The sequence below is a fragment of the Pelobates fuscus genome, chromosome 6 (genome assembly GCF_036172605.1).
Source record: "Pelobates fuscus isolate aPelFus1 chromosome 6, aPelFus1.pri, whole genome shotgun sequence".
NCBI lineage: Eukaryota > Metazoa > Chordata > Amphibia > Anura > Pelobatidae > Pelobates > Pelobates fuscus.
The window spans coordinates 97,234,638-97,253,855 of NC_086322.1; the positions used below are offsets into that span (position 1 = coordinate 97,234,638).

At 42.0% G+C, this 19,218-nt stretch overlaps 1 protein-coding gene across 2 annotated transcripts in view; it reads right to left on the reverse strand.

Moving 5' to 3' along the window:
- Positions 1-19,218, reverse strand: part of FGL1 (fibrinogen like 1) — a 48,681-nt gene that overhangs the window by 16,888 nt on the left and 12,575 nt on the right. For both annotated transcript variants that reach the window (XM_063458083.1, XM_063458084.1), the window contains 3 exons: positions 7,638-7,818; positions 3,703-3,862; positions 842-939 (listed from right to left, as the gene is read on the reverse strand). In XM_063458083.1, coding sequence (XP_063314153.1) covers positions 842-939; positions 3,703-3,862; positions 7,638-7,818 — 439 coding nt within the window. The remainder of the gene's footprint in view (positions 1-841; positions 940-3,702; positions 3,863-7,637; positions 7,819-19,218) is intronic.

Sequence of the window (19,218 nt, forward strand, 5' to 3'; positions counted from 1 at the left end):
CGTCCACCATCCGACTCCCACGGCACTCTCGGCGGGCTTCACTCCCTCCGCCCCCTTACGTAGCGTTCGCGCACGCACGCGTCCTACGTCATCCCCTCCGCCACCTACAACCTATTTAGGCTTTCTTTATTGCAAGTTCTGTTTAATTAAGATTTTCTTATCCCCTGCTATGTTAATAGCTTGCTAGACCCTGCAAGAGCCTCCTTTATGTGATTAAAGTTCAATTTAGAGATTGAGATACAATTATTTAAGGTAAATTACATCTGTTTGAAAGTGAAACCAGTTGTTTTTTTTGTTTTTTTTCATGCAGGCTCTGTCAATCATAGCCATTGGAGGTGTGGCTAGAGCTGCATAAACAGAAACAACGTGATTTAACTCCTAAATGACAGTGAATTGAGCAGTGAAATTACAGGGGAATGATCTATACACTAAAACTGCTTTATTTAGCTAAAGTAATTTAGGTGACTATAGTGTTCCTTTAAAGGTAAAAAATCAATCATTTTTTGAACACGTGCAAAACAAAAGTACAAAAACAATAATAAAGAAATATTTGGTGAAGAAGGATAATGGAGGACAACACAATTTACGACCTTATCTGTCTCCTGACCCCAGTACCATAAAAGCTGTGGAATTATACAGTTTTCAATGTTCTTCACCAAACTTGTGGAGTGTTGTAGGACAGAATCTTGCTAATTCTAATTATTAGGAAGAAGGTGCACACAAATTAAGGTGATGCACAGCAAACACACTACACTAATTACTAATTATTACAAATAACTTGATAAAAAATTACAATAAAATATCTATTTCAGTACACGGCTGTCAAATCATATTATTATACCTTGTAATGTCAGACAATGCAAGTTATCATTTCCAATCCAATATTCTCCTTTTGCAGAAACAAAATCACCAAATCCATTCTTGTAATCTGTCCAGTTCCTTTATTGAGAAAAAGGAATCAGTACATAGGGAAACATGACAAATTAATAATATTTTTAGTAATTTGATGGAGTAATACAACCTTAAGGTATGTTCGCAGTGAGCAGTTGAAAGTTATCTGTCACAACTGCTAGTGTGATCCAGCACGCAGAACTATGTAACGTCTACATAGACAGAACAGAAAAGAATAGAATGTAAACCGGTCCTTAAAATGGCCGGACTAATACGTTAAAGACAGAGAATGATCAAGGGATAGCCGAGGTCAAGGAAGCCAGAAATACACATTATTGTTAAACAAGCCAAGTCAGGGAAACCAGAAATCAGAATAGTCAGGAATAGCCAAGGTCAACATACCGGGAATATCAAAAACAGGACAAGAAAACACACTCTCGGGAACCAGGAACGGAAACCACGACAGGGCAATGAACTATGGAACTTAAGGGATTTAAATATCCCTCCCTTGGCTGTACTTGGTCAGAGGGCGACCTCTGGCCCCAGAAAGTGCGGGGGCGGGACTATATATGACCGCGACCGCGTGGTCGGCGCCATATTTCTTCAGGGCAGGCGGCAAGGAGGATCCAGTGGAGCGACTCCTGACTCGCCACTGAGCAGGTAGGCTCAGTTCGTCTGTGTGGACACACCGGTCAGGTGCGACCGCACCTCGCAGCGAGCCGGGGGCCGTGACAGTATCCCTGTAGCTTTATAATACAGTAAAATGAGATGCTATAGGAGCAGGTGTCAATGTGAAATTGAGACTACAAGATCCAAAGCATGTAAAGTATGGTAAAAATAGATTTATAACTACACACTTATCTTTCCCATTTATTATTAAAGTTATTCTGAATCCCAGCACCAGACACATTGTAATGTTCATTATCTGTTTGTGGGCCCAGGATTTCCCTACTAGTTATTTAACCTGCTAACACAACATATATATAGTTTTAGTTTTTTTCAGAAAACAAAGTAATTTTGAACTATACTTCTATATACCAATCACCGACTAAATTTGAACAGTACATAAATAGTTGAAAATAAAAAAAAAAGCAATATAATTTGTAGACCTCTAATTTAGTTTAAATCAGCCCTGTTCTTGTTGTTTTTCTTTTGGCATTCCTTTCTTTATTCTCCCTGTATCTTAATACTTATGCTCCCTCCTTTGCCACTTGCCTTTTTTTTTTATATTTATGATCTTTTTTTACCTTATTCCTTGTGCCAGATCTCAATACCTGTTCATTGCCATTTTGTTCTCCTCTGCTCATTATGCCATGAAATTACATCACACTTTATCAACCACCACATACACACTGAGCCACTTCATATCCTACTCAGGTGTATTCCTTTGGGGGGAGCGACAAGGATGGGGGGCATTTTTTATTCTAGCATCGGGGCCTAGTGTAAACTTATTACGCTCCTGTTACAAATGTAACACTTTGGCTTCAACAGTAGCCTTTCTCAAGCCATGTATTGAATGTCACAAATCCTTTTTCAAGCACCCTGTTCCAGAGTATGGTTGGTATATGCAGTCTCTAATTACAGCTTTTCTATTCCATTTCCAGTTAATAAATTGAGAACTCAAAAGTCCAAAAACCAAAGGGATCTGTGCAAGCAAGGCACTTATGCGACTATTGCCCTAACTTCACAAAAAACAAAAACAAACATGCAATGTAGATGAACTATATAATAATTACACTGCATTTTTTCCCATTTACTTCACCAGAAGTGCCTTGCTTTTGCTGCTAACTTTAAAAATAGCTGTTTTTGAAAACAGAGCAAAATGTGGTAACAGATATTGATTTATTGTTTGATGATCAGGATTTTGATACCCCAATTACAACCAAGAAATGAAAATGAAATTACAAACTGGTCAGCATAAGTTAGAAAAAATACTGGGGAGGGAAACCAAAATAAAAAGGGAAATTGCTACACTGGAAAAATATATAAGGGAGAAAATGACCCCAAGAGGTCTGAGATTTTCAAAAAGTTCCTATTTCGACCAAGAAGAGGAGAAGTTTGTAAATGAACGGACCAATATGTTACAGACCTTTTCTTTCGGGTTGATCATCAGGAGATGTACTGGAAAATTAAGCCAGCTTGATGGAGGGGTTAATAAGTTACAACGTTTTTTGATGTTGGGAGGTTGAAGCACGTAAGGACTTTGTTTGTTTACTGTTTTTACGTTTTATTTGTTGATTTTACTTATTTTAATAACTGTGTGCCAACATTTCCTGGTGGACTTCACCTTCATATCTTCTTCTTTGCACAAGAAGTGTGGTGTCCCTCTACAAGAGAGACACAAGCTGATACGCCTAGAGCCACGGATATTGGGCTCTAAGTAAGGTGAGCAATATATACATGTAACTAAGCAGCTTTTATAAGCACTTTACTGTATCACGCTAGGAGCTTTGTGCTTCTGTTTGCATATTTTTTATTGAGAGACACTAAAAGAAAAAAAGAAGAGTGTTTGTGACACCTTAGTGGCACATCTACCTGTGTGATTTGAGCCTGTCTCTATCTGGCTCTAACCTATGTGAGTGTGTAATACTATAATTATTATACTCCCTGATAAGGACTTTACATACTACACTACAATGTTTTTCGTTTTTATCCAGTTTATACTTGTATATCCCTTATTTAAATAAGGCAAGTATGTGTTTTTAAGTGCTCCTCTGTTTACACTGGTAGTAGTAATAACCATCTAGCTCACCTACATTAAGAACTCAAAAGTGTTTATAAAGTTTTTAAAATGTTCCTGTTTATGTTTACCTGTTGAAGTTTTCTATTCCACCAGAGCGTCTCTGGAAAACAGTCCAACCTCCTCCTTCGGACATGTCGCAAAACACAGAGAATGGACTTGTGCTCTGTATTGGCTTTATTTTGTAGAATCCACTACGTTTGTGTCCTTCATTATAAATTTCTGCACAGTCTAAAAAGGAGAAAGAATAGATCAGGATATTATTGTTAAATGTGAAGAAAGAGGGAATCCCAAACCAAAGAAGAGTCAGGGATTCCAAACTGGTAAGGTAAATGGAGAAAATAAAATAATAGTAATAAAACAGCTAAATAATGTATATACAATAACTTGGTAGGGTATACAACCACAAAACCTCCAGGGGGCTGGCTAAGAACAATGTATCAAAGTGAGAATAAACTTTATTGTGATCAGAAAAATAAAAAACAATAGAACTGTTCTGAAATTCCCCGCTAAGTAGTGGTAGGCAATTACCTCCAAGAATGTGGGTAGATTACCCCTGGGTATATCCTGGGCTGTGCATGCCATATAGGAACTCATCAAAACATCTAAATATTACTGTTGCCTAGGCAGGAGCAAATCGCCACAGTGGGATTGTTAACTAAGCAGTGCGCTGGGTAACATCGACTGAGAGGAAAACTGCACAGAGTTGAGCTAGAGGATGGGTAGGTATAGAGATAGGATTAATCAGGAGGAGATGTAAAGAGAGAGCTCAATAAGATAATTAACAGGTGGTCACTACCACTATGCACACTCCTGAGTGTGGACAGATCAGCTCCTACGATACACCTTCCTGGGTGTGGAGCGTTGCTATGGTATAAGCATAGCTAGTGTCTAAATGTCCATTAAATTAGTGGTCTGCAGCTTCTAGGAAACACCTTTGTGGTTATTCTATGCTATAGTAATACAACAGCACTGCTATCTATCCACTTCCGAAACCAGATAGGGCTACAGCTCCTGAACAACACCTTCGTGGGTGTTCTAAGCTAGAAAGCTAACCCACACTAGCAAACCCCTGACGAAGGTGCCAGTTTTAGCACCAAAATGCGCGTCGGGTCAATTTGTTTTCTCACTTTTGAGCACTTACTAGCACTATGCACTTCACTCTACTTTAAAGGATCACTGTAGGGTCAGGAACACAAACATGTATTCCTGACCCTATAGTGTACTGACAACTTAAACCAGCTTGATGGAGGGGTTAATAAGTTACAACATTTACCACCATCTAGCCCCCCTGGGCCCCTCATGCCTCCATAAATATAGTAAAAATCTTACTGTATTCAAACCTGAAGCTGTAACTCTGCATGCTGTTAGACTCAGAAAAACAAGCAGTCTTCCCCATAGGATTGGTTGAGACTGACAAGGAGGCAGATCAGGGGCAGAGCCAGCATGATTCAAAAACAGCCCTGGCCAATCAGCATCTCCTCATAGAGATGAATTGAATCAATTAATCTCTATGAGGAAAGTTCAGTGTCTGCATGCAGAGGGAGGAGATACTGAATGTTTGGAAGCATTTTAGGCAGTCATGACCCAGGAAGGATCTCTAACAGCTATCTGAGGAGTGGCCAGTGGAGTTATCACTAGCCTGTAATGTAAACACTGCATTTTCTCTGAAAAGTGTTTACAGCAAAAAGCCTGAAGATAGTGATTCTATTCACCAAAACAAATTCAATAAGCTGTAGTTGTTCTGGTGACTATAGTGTTTATTTAAGTCTTTTAAGTTTTTGTTAAATTTTAGTCTTGGTAGGACATGGAGGGGAGGAGGACTTGCTAGTGTGGGTTAGCCGATCTGCCCAGAAAGGAGACCGGTCTCCCTGACTTAATGTCAGATCAACCTGCCATGAATGCATTTAAAGCTGCCTGTCATTCATGCAGCCTGGTCCACTGAGGGCAGGGCATACAGGGCTTCCTATAGGATCCTAGTGTTCCCAAAAGCAGGATAACAAGGTAGACGAAAATCGGGACTGACTGGCCAAGTTTGGGACAGTTGGGAGGCGTAGTGTCCTGGTAGAGGTGCTTTCTGCCTATTTAAAAGCTAAGATCAAATGTAGTGTGTCTATATAGTTGTTATTGTGCTGCTTTTATTTGGAGCTTAACTGTCTTCAGTGGAGTTCTTTGACATTCTTGAAAATATCTGAACACTCTGCTATCTAATAAACTACTAGATCTGGGTAGACAATCTTCGGCACTCAGATGTTGTGGACTACATCTCCCATAATGCTTTTACACCCATAATGTTGGCAAAGCATCATGGGAGGTGTAGTCCAAAACATCTTGAATGCCAAAGGTTGCCTATGCCTGTACTATATCATTCAAATTTCTAGATAATTCTTGTTGTGACTGCATACTCTAAATCTTGTGTTCTATACAAAAAACTATAAATTGTTTCTGCTTTGGAACTTTGAGTGATTGTGCAAAAAAATGCTTTGCACTTCTCTGCTGATAAAGAGGTTCTTAAAATGGTCCTCAAGGCATACCCATTACCAACAATCCTGGTTTTAAAATAAGATATATTACTGACTTTGTTTTGTTTTGTTTTGTACTCATTGTTCCATTCTGATATTTTTTATAGTTTCTGTGACCAGCTATTAAGCAGTCTATTTTTTATGCATATTACAATTTGAATTAAAGGGACACTGTAGTCTACATATAAGAGAAAGAAAGACAGGTCCACCAACCTTCTTTCTTGCTTTTATATGAACTTACAGTTAATAAAAATAATTTTCATGCATATCATCCATCCACTCCCATCATCCAAATCCATCCCCAAATCCATCCACTCCCATCATCCATCCACTCCCATCATCCAAATCCATCCCCAAATCAATCCAATCCCATCATCCATCCACTACCATCATCCATCCACTCCCATCATCCAAATCCATCCCCAAATCAATCCAATCCCATCATCCATCCACTCCCATCATCCAAATCCATCCCCAAATCAATCCAATCCCATCATCCATCCACTCCCATCATCCAAATCCATCCACTCCCATCGTCCATCCACTCTCATCATCCAAATCCATCCCCAAATCAATCCAATCCCATCATCCATATCATCCATCCACTCCCATCATCCAAATCCATCCACTCCCATCATCCATCCACTCTCATCATCCAAATCCATCCCCAAATCAATCCAATCCCATCATCCATCCACTCCCATCATCCAAATCCATCCACTCCCATCATCCATCCACTCTCATCATCCAAATCCATCCCCAAATCAATCCAATCCCATCATCCATATCATCCAAATCCATCCACTCCCATCATCCATCCACTCTCATCATCCAAATCCATCCCCAAATCAATCCAATCCCATCATCCATCCACTCCCATCATCCAAATCCATCCACTCCCATCATCCAAATCATCCATCCACTCCCATCATCCAAATCCATACACTCCCATCATCCATCCTCACCCACTCACCCTCAGTCACCCACCCACACTCACTAAATAAATGTACTTACTGTTTAAATCCTCTCCTCCTCGGTCTTCAGCCTTTTCAGCCCTGTCTTCTTAAGCCACTCCCACGCAGTGCTGACACAGGATAGAAAGCTTGTGCACAGTCTGAAGTATTCACCCAGAATGCATCAGACGAGAGGCCTTTTTAGGGCCTCTGAACTCGGAAGTCCCTCTGGTGGCCGTCTGATTGACTGCAACAAGAGGTGTTCCAAGCTTTCAATGTAAACACTGCATTTTCTCAGAAAATACAGTGCTTACAAGAAAAAGGCTGCAGGAAGCTGTAGCTCTCACCTGAACAACCTCATTAAGCTGAAGTTGTTCAGGTGACTATAGTGTCCCTTTAAGGTGGATATATCATTGACCCCAGCTCCCTAGATTTTTGTCGTGTACACCGACCAGTCATGGATGTCAACATTTAAGAATGTAATGATTTATAGTGCTTTTTTAAACAATAGGAAATCACCGATGTTCCGACCTGCATAACTTCTTTTATCTCCCAGATCGATCACAATCTGCTCATCCCCTCTGTCCATTAACTGAAGCTCCCTTTCTTGCAACAGGTTCTGGATTTTTATTTGTTGAAGTTTCACTTGGAGCTCTAGAAGTCTCACCTGGCCCTTTAACCGCAGCTGTTCTTGGAGACAGCTTTCCATGCACTGTTTAATAAAACAAATGCAAATTAAAATCAAATAAAACAGGGCGATATATAGGCATAATATTTTGCTGTTTTTTCCACACACCACTTTTGAGAGTGCTAAATGTACAGGGATTTTAGCAGTTAAGAACATGTCATTTTCACACAAAAAATCTGAATTCTTGGCATTCAAACCTATCCGTTCTTCCTGGAACACGATCATGTGAAAGTTCTCCACCCTCAATATTCATCCAGAATATTTGTTCAGGCCTTTGTATATTTGTACAGGCTGTGTCAGTATGGAGGTTCTGAGAGGTTTAATGGCAATTAGTCATAGAGTATCCTTCTTGCCTTTACTAATATTCTGGATAAATAATGAGAAAGTAAAACGTACAGGCAAACAAGACAGCGTTGGTTGCTAGGTATCTGATGGTTTTGCAATTAAAGGGAAACTGTCAGTAGTAGCACACAACCAAGAAAAGGGGTGTGGAACTGCACTCAATCCCCACGGTGATATAAACCTGGGTGCAACCAGGCCGGTCCCAGTACGAAGAACCAAATACTTGATAAGGCAAAAAATAGAAAGAGGTCCAGGCACTCCAGAATTCAAAGAAGGCAATTTATTGAACCAATCACAAATCACAGTGATTGGCGGTGGGTTCAATAAATTGCCTTCTTTGAATTCTGGAGTGCCTGGACCTCTTTCTATTTTTTGCCTTAGTAGTAGCAAACAAGTCAAGGTGGTTACTAGACCAAATAACTGGGGAGATCATCCACAAGAGGCAATCTTATTTTGGACAACAAATTAATTGAATTCATATTGACCACATACATTTGTCCCATCAACAAGAGGCAATGACTGGTCCAAAAATGAGCTTTCAGTTCATGATGGATGAGTGAACGTCTCTTTCTTTGTCAAACTGCTTAAAAAGGTTTGACAAAAAGGATGAAATGCACCCACAGTCTCCTTGTAAAGTAACTACTACAAGTTGTTTTATATCTGTACACGCTTCAGCTGTGGGATGTGGAGAGTTAATGATACAATAGGGGTGCCTGTTTTTGTGAGCCCCACCATATCCAGCTGCCTATGCCTAATGAGTTGGGGGATTAAATGAGCAAACAGTTAATAGCTCTCATACCATTCATGTACACCTAGTGTCAGCCTGTCGGCAAGAGGTGTCCTCTCTGCTTGACGCGCCGCTCGCATCCTCCTCCCCTCCTCCCAGCGGCAGCATGTATAACGCTGCATGCTGGGAGCCGGCACAGATATCCGAATGCCGGGGTCACTCACGTGACCCGGCGTTAAAGCTACAGTACCATAATCACAGTGGGAGGTATAGACATCCCCCATGTGTGATTGTTATCCAATCAGAATTAAGCACATGATTTAAATACTTACCTTTCCTGTCTCTCAGTGCTCTCTCTGTTGTGGTCTTATGATACCTTTATTGCAATTTGCTCGTGTGTCTCTCTGGTTACCGATTATTTGGCTTGTTATTCCGATTCTCCTGCTTTCTCCTTTCCTTTTGACCTCAGCTTGTTTCTCGTTCTCCTGTTTTCTGACTCCCTTTACTTGGCTTGTCTCCTGACTATTCTTAGTGTGCTTAACCCGGCCATTCTAAGGACCGGTATTGCACCCTTTACTATCTGTGACCTGTTAGCGTGTTAGGTTCCTGAATCGTGACATTACAACAGGGCCATAATGGAACCTGCTGACATTCCACAGCTATTAGTTAATCAGGAGGCTAGAATGGATGGTTTAGACCACCGTATGGATCAGTTTGCTCGAGCTTTATAAACCATACTGGCTCGTACTGCACACTTGCAGCCTGCTGTTCAGGAGGCTGCTGCTGTGCCCGAACCCATTTCCGATCCTGTACCCGTTCCTGCTCACGTAGTTCATATGTCGCCACCACAGCGCTATAGTGGTGATCCAGCATTGTGTCGTGGTTTCCTCAACCAAATTGATATCCATTTGGTGATGAATCCATGTTCCTATCCCACTGACAGAACCAAAATTGCTTTTTTAATAAACCACTTGTCCGGGAAAGCTTTAGCATGGGCCAACCCCATGTGGAAGAATACGCCTCCTATGTCCTTTGCAGATTTCTTGACAGCTTTCAAAAGGACGTTTGATCAACCCGGTAGGGTTGCCTCTGCTGGCAAAGCTCTGCTTAGGGTCCGACAGGGTAATAGATCTGTAGCGGATTATACTATCGAATTCCGCACTCTAGCAGCTGAAGTGGTTTGGAATAACGACGCCCTCGTAACAGCCTTTCAGGAGGGTTTGGCCGCTTACATACTGGATGAAATAGCATCCAGGGAATTGCCTGTTCTTCTGGATGATATTATAGACTATATAATTCTTATTGACAACCGTATTAGAGAGAGGCGTAGTCAAAGACGGAAGAATACACAGGTGTTACCTGCTCTACCCAGTACTGCATTACTAGCATTACCCCCTCTTCGTCAACCATCCCCCGAACCCATGCAATTGGGTGCTACAGGGTTAACTGAGGCTGAAAGAGCGTATCGTAGAATGAGAGGGGTTATGCCCTTATTGTGGAAAGAGGGGGCACCTCTGTAGTACCTGCCCTAAATTGCAGGGAAACTTCAGCACCTAAGGCCTAGAGAGGGGTCGGCCTCAGTGTTATGACTTTGTCCCCTCATGTGTCCATCTCTAGACCGTTTATTACGGTTTCTCTTTTGGTTGATAAAACCACTATAACTACCAAAGCCTTGATCGATTCAGGTGCGGCAGACAACCTTATGGATGAGAACTTTGCTAAAACCGCAGCCTTGATTTTGATCCAAAAGGCCACACCCTTGGCCGTTGAGGCCATAGATGGTAGACCACTTGAGAAACCTTTGGTGACCCATGAAACCCAAGAAATAGTTATGTCTGTGGGTGCTTTGCACAAGGAAAGGTTAACCTTCCAAATAATTGACTCCCCTACTGCTTCCATCGTTCTGGGTTTTCCCTGGTTAGTTAAACACAACCCAGTACTTGATTGGGGTTGTTTAGATATACTCTCCTAGGGGTAATCTTGTCAACGAGACTGTATGGCCCATGTACGTCCTGTTTGTTTACTCAACGTGCCCACAGCTAAACCACTTTCTGTTTCTGTCCCTTCTGTGTATGCAGACCTTGCATTGGTTTTTGAAAAAAGGGAGGCAGATAAGCTACCTCCACACCGTGACTATGACTGTAGTTCTTAAGTAAAGGTTTTATCAGAAGGTCCTCCTCTCCTGCTGGTGCTGGTTTCTTTTTTGTGGCCAAGTAAGATAGCGATTTGAGGCCATGTATAGACCACAGGGCTCTAAACAATATAACGATTAAAAATGCCTATCCGATCCCTCTCATCACTGAGTTGTTTGATCGTGTTAAAGGTTCTAGATATTTTACTAAACTAGACCTCAGGGGGGCTTATAACCTTGTTCGTATAAAAGAGAAAAATGAATGGAAAACAGCGTTCAATACACGTAGTGGGCATTACGAGTATCTAGTCATGCCTTTTGGATTGTGTAATGCTCCTGCTGTATTTCAGGACCTCATAAACAATGTCCTTAGAGATCTACTACATGTCTGTGCCGTAGTCTACCTTGATGACATACTTGTATATTCTCCAGATTTGAAGTCACACCATACTCATGTAAGGATGGTGCTTAAGAGGTTGTTGCAGAACGGTCTTTATTGTAAGTTAGAGAAATGCTTATTCGACCAAACTTCTGTACAATTCCTAGGGTATGTCATTTCTGAACAGGGATTCAGCATGGATCCTTCTAAATTGGAAGCCATACTGTCTTGGCCCCTTCCCCAAGGGCTTAAGGCAATACAGCGGTTTATAGGGTTTGCCAATTATTATAGGAAGTTTGTTAAAAACGTTTCATCCATTATTTCCCCTATCACTAAACTGACTAAAAAAGGTCTACACCCCAGGGTTTGGACTCCTAAAGCTATTGAGGCCTTCGAGACTCTAAAAAAGGCTTTTGCCACTGCCCCTGTGTTACACCATCCTGATCCTTCCCTTCCCTTTGTAATGGAAGTAGACGCTTCTGAATCAGGTGTAGGAGCAGTGTTGTCACAAAGACAATCGTATGACGAACCCCTCCTTCCCTGTTGTTACTTTTCTAAACGGTAGTCTGAGTCTGAAAAGAATTACGACGTCGGGAACAGGGAATTATTAGCTATAGTGATGGCTTTTAAAGAATGGAGGTACTTATTAGAAGGAGCTAGACACAAAATCATGGTTATAACTGATCATAAGAATCTATCCTATATCGCAGATGCTAAAAATTTGTCCTCTCGTCAGGCTAGATGGTCTTTATTTCTCTCACGCTTTCAGTACATCATCACTTACAAGCCTAGATATCGCAATGTCAAGGCTGATGCTATCTCCCGACAGTACGAACCTTTAGATTCGATTGCCTCCACTCCTGAACCCATTGTGCCTACATCTAATATAATAGCTGCTACCCGTTTGGTTATTTCGTCTCTTTTCCTTGATGGTATCAAGACATACCAATCCCAAGCACCCTCGGGGACTCCTGTTGGTAAGCTATATGTGAAAGTAAAAGACAGAAAAAAAGTAATTAGCTTTATTTCACACCGCCAAAACTGCTGGTCATCCAGGGGTTACCAAAACATACAAGGGTCTCCTTCAACAGTTTTGGTGGCCCTCACTTAAAAAAGACGTGGTAGATTATGTGCAGGCTTGCCATGTCTGCACACAGTGTAAGTCCCCTAATGTTAAACCCCTGGGACTTCTTATGCCCCTATCTGTACCCAAGGAACCATGGACACACTTATCCATGGACTTTATTGTGGATCTTCCTTCATCTGATGGACAGACAGTAATTTTGACTGTAACTGATAGGTTCTCTAAAATGGCACACTTTATTCCACTTAAAAAGCTACCTTCTGCGGTTCAGTTGGCTCAGGTGTTTGCCAAAGAAGTGTTCCGCTTGCATGGTATACCACAAGATATCGTATCCGACAGGGGTCCTCAATTTGTCTCTCGGTTTTGGAGGGGCTTTTGTGCTGAGATGGGGGTCTCCTTATCGTTTACTTCCTCCTATCATCCACAATCTAATGGAGCTGCTGAACGGGCAAATCAGTCTGTGGAGTTATATTTACGCTGCTTCACGAATGCACACCAGGACAACTGGTCTCATCTCCTTCCCTGGGCTGAATTTGCCAGGAACACTGTGACTCATTCTTCTACTGGCGTAAGTCCTTTTATGGTGGCTTATGGGTTCCAACCCTCTGTCCTTCCCGGTGTGTTCTCCGACAAGGTAATGCCCGCTTTGGACGAGCACCTCGCCTCCTTACGGAAGATGTGGGATCAGGTCCATGCTGCTCTCTCTCGTGCTGCAGTTGCTCAGAAGAGATTCGCTGATCGCCGTAGGTGTGCGGCTCCTTCTTATGCTCCGGGTGATAGGGTTTGGTTGTCCTCTAGGAATCTCCGCCTCAGGGTTCCCTCGATGAAATTCGCGCCCAGGTTCCTTGGCCCCTATAAGGAATTGCGTAGGATTAATCCCGTGTCCTACTCCCTGGCATTGCCTCCTTCCATGCGTATACCCAACACTTTTCACACCTCACTTTTGAAGCCATTGCTCTGTAATCGGTTCTCTGGGTCTCTCAGGCGTTCCGATGCCCTCCACGCGGTCTCTAGTGACGTGTACGAGGTGGCTGCTCTCCTTGATTCGTTTCTCTTGAAGTTGGGTGCAGTATCTGGTTGATTGGAAGGGTTACGGCCCTTGGGTTTCTGTCTCTGATTTGGACGCGCCCTCTTTGATCCGCTCCTTTCATGCACAGTTTCCTTTGAAGCCTTCGGCTTCCCACCCTCCGGGCGGTCCTCGAGGGGGGGGTTATGTCCCCTCTTCCCCTACCTGTCGGCGAGCGGCGTCCTCTCTGCTTAACGCGCCGCTTGCGTCCTCCTCCCCTCCTCCCAGCGGCCGCATGTATAACGCTGCACGCTGGGAGCCGGCACAGATATCCGAACGCCGGGGTCACTCACGTGACCCGGCGTTAAAGCTACAGCACAATAATCACAGTGGGAGGTATAGATATCCCCCACGTGTGATTGTTAATTCTGATTGGAAGTTATCCAATCAGAATTAAGCACAGGATTTAAATACTTACCTTTCCTGTCTCTCAGTGCCCTGTTGTGGTTTTATGATACCTGTATTGCAATTTGCTCGTGTGTCTCTCTGGTTACCGATTATTTGGCTTGTTATTCCGACTCTCCTGTTTTCTCCATTCCTTTGACCTCGGCTTGTTCTCCTGTTTTCTGGCTTCCTTTACTTGGCTTGTCTCCTGACTATTCGTAGTGTGCTTAACCCGGCAATTCTAAGGACCGGTATTGCACCCTTTACTATCTGTGACCTGTTAGCGTGTTAGGTTCCCGAATCGTGACACCTAGCATTGCACAACACCACAACTGTTCTTTATTTTTTACATCTATTTTATGTTAGCAGCTTTAAAATAAAGGAGATTGGAGACATAATAGTGCCTTAATGTGGTGGGAGATGTATTCTTGTTGTGTAAAGATATAAAGATTGTTTAGCTCGCTGTAAGTTAAATAATTCTGCATGGCGTAGATCACAATGCTATAAGAAATGCAAAATATTAGCTTGATCTGTGCAGCAAAATGTTTATGGGTGGGGTCTCCTGTGTACAGCTCGCTTAGATAATTTAAAACAGATTGTTTTACACACGTATTATAAAATATGCAATGTGATACTAAGAACTTGAAGGGAAACAAGTTACATGTGTGGTTAACATTCGCAGAGCATAACTTGGATAACATTTGGTAAAGGGCATGCAGAAACCAGTGTTATTTAGCACCAGTTCGCTGTAGGAGACAAACTATCTTTCATTGATTACAGAAAGCACATATGCTACGGAAATGATTGTTATTAGAAAGCTAGCATTTTTTTTATTTTTTTAAACTCACCCCAACCCAAAAAATACATCCTACATAAAAAAAATTGGAAAAGTAATTCACAACAACAATTAGTAATTTTAAACATGAAGAGCTTGTTTCCATGATTGATGGTAAAATATAGACTATGAGCAATAAAATATAAAATATGCCCACACCATATATAGCGGTTTCTTCTTACTCCTCTATTGGTATCTTGGATTAGACATGCAATGCTGTATGCATGCTATTCATAAGACATATAGATATATCTTTGGATAGCACATCAAATACAGCTTTTTAGTCCACCTTCCTAGGAGTGAAACATACCATTTTAATGGTATTATTATTATTATTATTTTATCATTTATATAGCGCCAACAAATTCCATAGCGCTGTACAATGGGTGGACTAACAGACACATAATTGAGATCAGACAACTAGACGTACAGGAACAGAGGGGGATGAGGGCCCTGCTCGATGAGCTTACAACGGTATGTATTATCATAAGTACATTACTGCCAAAGACAATTTTTATTTTGTTTTGTTACTGGCACATCCAATATATGAATCCCTCCTTACATAGATCTTTAACCTCAGTTACTCACGGGCCACTGTGGTTTAACCCCTTAAGGACTGGACTGTTTTTGCGATGTTGTACATTTGCGACCAAGCATCTTTTTACACTTTTGTGGTGTTTGTGTTTAGCTGTAATTTTCCGCTCTCTCATTTACTGTTCCCATACAAATTATATAGTTTTTTTCAGGACAAAATGGGCTTTCTTTACATACCATTATTTATATAATCTCATGTAATTTAATTAAAAAAATGAAAAAATATTATGAAAGATTTAAAAAAATACATGTTTTTTGACTTTTATGTGAAAAATCTTTTACTCATCTACAAAAACGAATGAAAAAAAATGCTAAATAGATTAAAAATTTTGTGCTGAGTTTAAAAATACCCAGTGTTTACATGCTTTTTGCTATTTTTTTGCACGTTATAGGGCTAAAAGTACAAGTAGGATATTGCAGTTTCAAAACATACATTTTTTAAATGTATCAATAGTGACATTGTAACACTATTATCTGTCATAAATCCCTGAATAACACCCCACATGTACATATTTTTTTTAAAGTAGACAAGTTGCCTAAAACAGGCAAAAGCATAAAGCATTCAAGAGCATAAAACGGGCAAAAAAGAGAAAACAGGTTGCGCCGCAAACTATACTCATCTTATTACTAAATGGTAAAATACATATAAATAATATAATTTGGCTATATATTCACTAAGGTAGTCCTTGTTAAAGATAAAAAAATTATTGGTAATGGTGGTGATTTCAATAGGTAGTCCAATGTGTTCACTGATTTAGACAAGTTCCAAGATATGAAGTAAAGATAAATGAGAGAGAGAACAACAATAGTGTGATATTGTTTGTGACAAGGGCAGAAGCAATGCCATGTTAGAAATACACTCACAAACAAGGAGCCTTCTGTTGGCTCAATAGTTTCTGCTTCTAAAAATATAATCCTTGTCACAGGATATTTGATGAAGTATCAACCCGGAACTTTATAAGGACACAGATACATCTTGCTATAATTTCAGAACATGCACATAAAGAAAGAGCTTCAAAGAGCAGTATAATCCCCGCTCACAGATATGACTTAAAAGGATGTTTCTCCGTATATTCCAATGGACATATAGTAAAAGATGAAAGTGAGAAGAACAGTGAGTAAACATGCTCGAAGGAAACAGCGGTGGTGGTACAATCCCCACAATCTTTTAAATCACAAAGCGTTTCGCCCATATTGTGATGTAATTCCAGTAAAATACAAGTTTAGCAGGCTAAGATTGCCACAAGGCATATGTATGTATATGTGTTTGTAGTATCAGTTACTTAATTACACGTAGCTAAGATACTGTCATCACTGTACTGACCAGGTGCAGGAATGTAAGAACTGGAATTACGCGTCCCTCTCCTTTGTATCAGATGAGCCACGTGGTTAGACCGGATGGATGAGTTTAGACTCTATTCATTAAATAGGTTAAGGGTATGTGTGGGTGTAGTTAATTGTGGGAGGAGCTACAGTGCTATATAAGGAATGTACTCTATGTATTCAGTACTCAGACTTTGCTGTATTTTGGTGACGCTAGTCCCTCTGAGTCCCGATCGGTGATCCAATAAAGAATCTCTTCCTTCCTGAAGAAACCTGTGTCCATCTCTCTGTGCTTGGCTTCCGTCAGTTTCTCCGGTATCATTTGGTGCATTGGCCGGGAAGCTCATCGTTCAACGGTAGCTGAGAGGCAGAGGCGTGAGACGGTCTATCTTTGCCCACGTTCTCTACGGCTGCACCCCTGAACTTCTGCGTGGACCTCCCTTCGTCTCGGCGCCACTGGTCTGTTGTCCAGGAGATCATCGGCCTCTACGTGAGAAGTGCTGGGGTGTCCCCGTCGATGAGTGTGAACTCAGGTTCAGGAACGAGGAGGTAAGATAACTGCTGTTTTAGACGGCAGGACCCGCTAGGGGTATACCGATTGTGCGGTAGGCCCAAAGGGGTTTTTGAATCTGTATCTGCCCCCTCTGTCGGAGGGAAGGAGCGAAGGCGCACCGCTCGATCGAACGCTCTTTAGTCAGACCGTTTGATTTGGTTAGTCAGGCGGGGTCCTGGTGTAAATAGCCCTAGCCGGACACCGGTGTCTTGTCTAGACTAGCGTTCTAGGGTGTATATTACGTTCGCTAGGTCGGAGGGACCGGGAGACTAAGCGGCGCCTGTGTAAATTCGGTTCGCTAGTTCTCATCCTATCTGGGCTAAGTGGGAAGGCGTGTAAATTTGGAACCCACTAGACTTTTGATAGTACGACTAAGAGGCGCCTGTGTAAATTCGGATCTCTAGCTCGTTGTATAGTGCGACTAAGAGGCGCCTGTGTAAATTCGGTTCTCTAGCTCGCTATGTATATGTGGTGATTGGGCAGTGTGGCTAACCAAAACGGGTGTATATAGTTTTAGGTAGTCCATTCAAGGTACTGGCCAATAGTTTAGTTGGGAATTGTAAATGTGTTAACGATTGTTTTAGTAAAGTGTATATCTTGTTAGATAGCGCGAGCTCAGCCGTCTAGCGAGAGTGTTAATAGTGTGTTGCTGTATTATAGTGCACGGTACCATAACCCTGTATATTTACTGACATTATATAATAAGTACTAATCATTGTCGTCCATTGCATGTTTAACACCATAACCACTAATAATTGTATTGTGACCTTAACTTGTGCTTTGACCTATGCTAACCGTACTGTAACCGCTATTTGTAAAAGACGATGTTACTGGGGTGTGTTATAGACGGGTAATTCGTATATAGAGAATTATAGCGTGGGTGACTGTGTAGTTACGCCAAAGGGCATAATATTGATTATATAGTGACTGGTGTAGCAGCTGTGTGTGTACGGGAATTCCCTGAGTGTTTATTGTTATTGTGTACGTTTCACTTGGTAACCGTACCACGTGGTGCTGTTGCCAGAGGAAACGGGTGTGACTGTTGAATAGTACGCATGTATAGTAATCGTTGTCGACGACGTTCCACTGTTAAATATGGGTGCGTCGCAGTCAACGATTCCGGATCCCTTAGGATGTATGGTTAAGAATTTTAAAAAGGGATTCAAAGTTTGTGATTTTGGGGTTAAGATGTCCCCTGTACGTTTGGTCACTTTGTGCACTAGGGAGTGGCCTACTTTGGTTGCGGCATGGCCGCCACGTGGCAGTTTGGATCCAACTCTGGTACAGCGCTTACACGTGGCTGTATCAGGTAGGCCTGAACTTTACGGCCAGTTTCCTTATATTGATTGTTGGAGACAGGCCGTAAATGACTCGCCAAAATGGCTCCGGACATGCCACGAGGAACAGTGTCGCCTCATGGTAGCTAGGACTTGTTCGTCCACTAGGGCTGGTGTTAGGCCCATTTTGGACACGCCCCCTGAGTCCGAGATCCCTTTGCCGCCCCCTTACTTTCCGGTAAGAGGAAGTGACGCAAATACAGGAAGTCCTGTAACCCTTCCCTCATTACCCTCATCCACTTCCGCTTCCTCCTCCAGTACAGGATCCACCCCCCCTCGTACTAAATCTCCCCTTCCGGAACCAGAACCCACCCCCATTAGAAACGAATATCCTGATTTGGCGCCACTTCAGACTTCCGGTCAAGCTTCATCTAGCTCGGCCCGAAGTGTTCTATTCACTACCTTTTCCCAAAACCAACCTCCCACATCCCCATACCCTATATCTCCCCGACCGGAACCCATGACTGACGCTTCCCTACGTAGCCCCATCCAAACCCGACAGTTGACTGGTGCCCAACAATTAAAGCACTATCAGATGCCTCTTCGCTTAAATCCCGGGTCAGCTTATATCGATGCCGCAGGTCAAATGGCACACGCTGACCCTGTCTTCGTATATGTCCCTTTCACCACTACCGACCTTTTAAACTGGAAGACCCATAATTCCTCGTA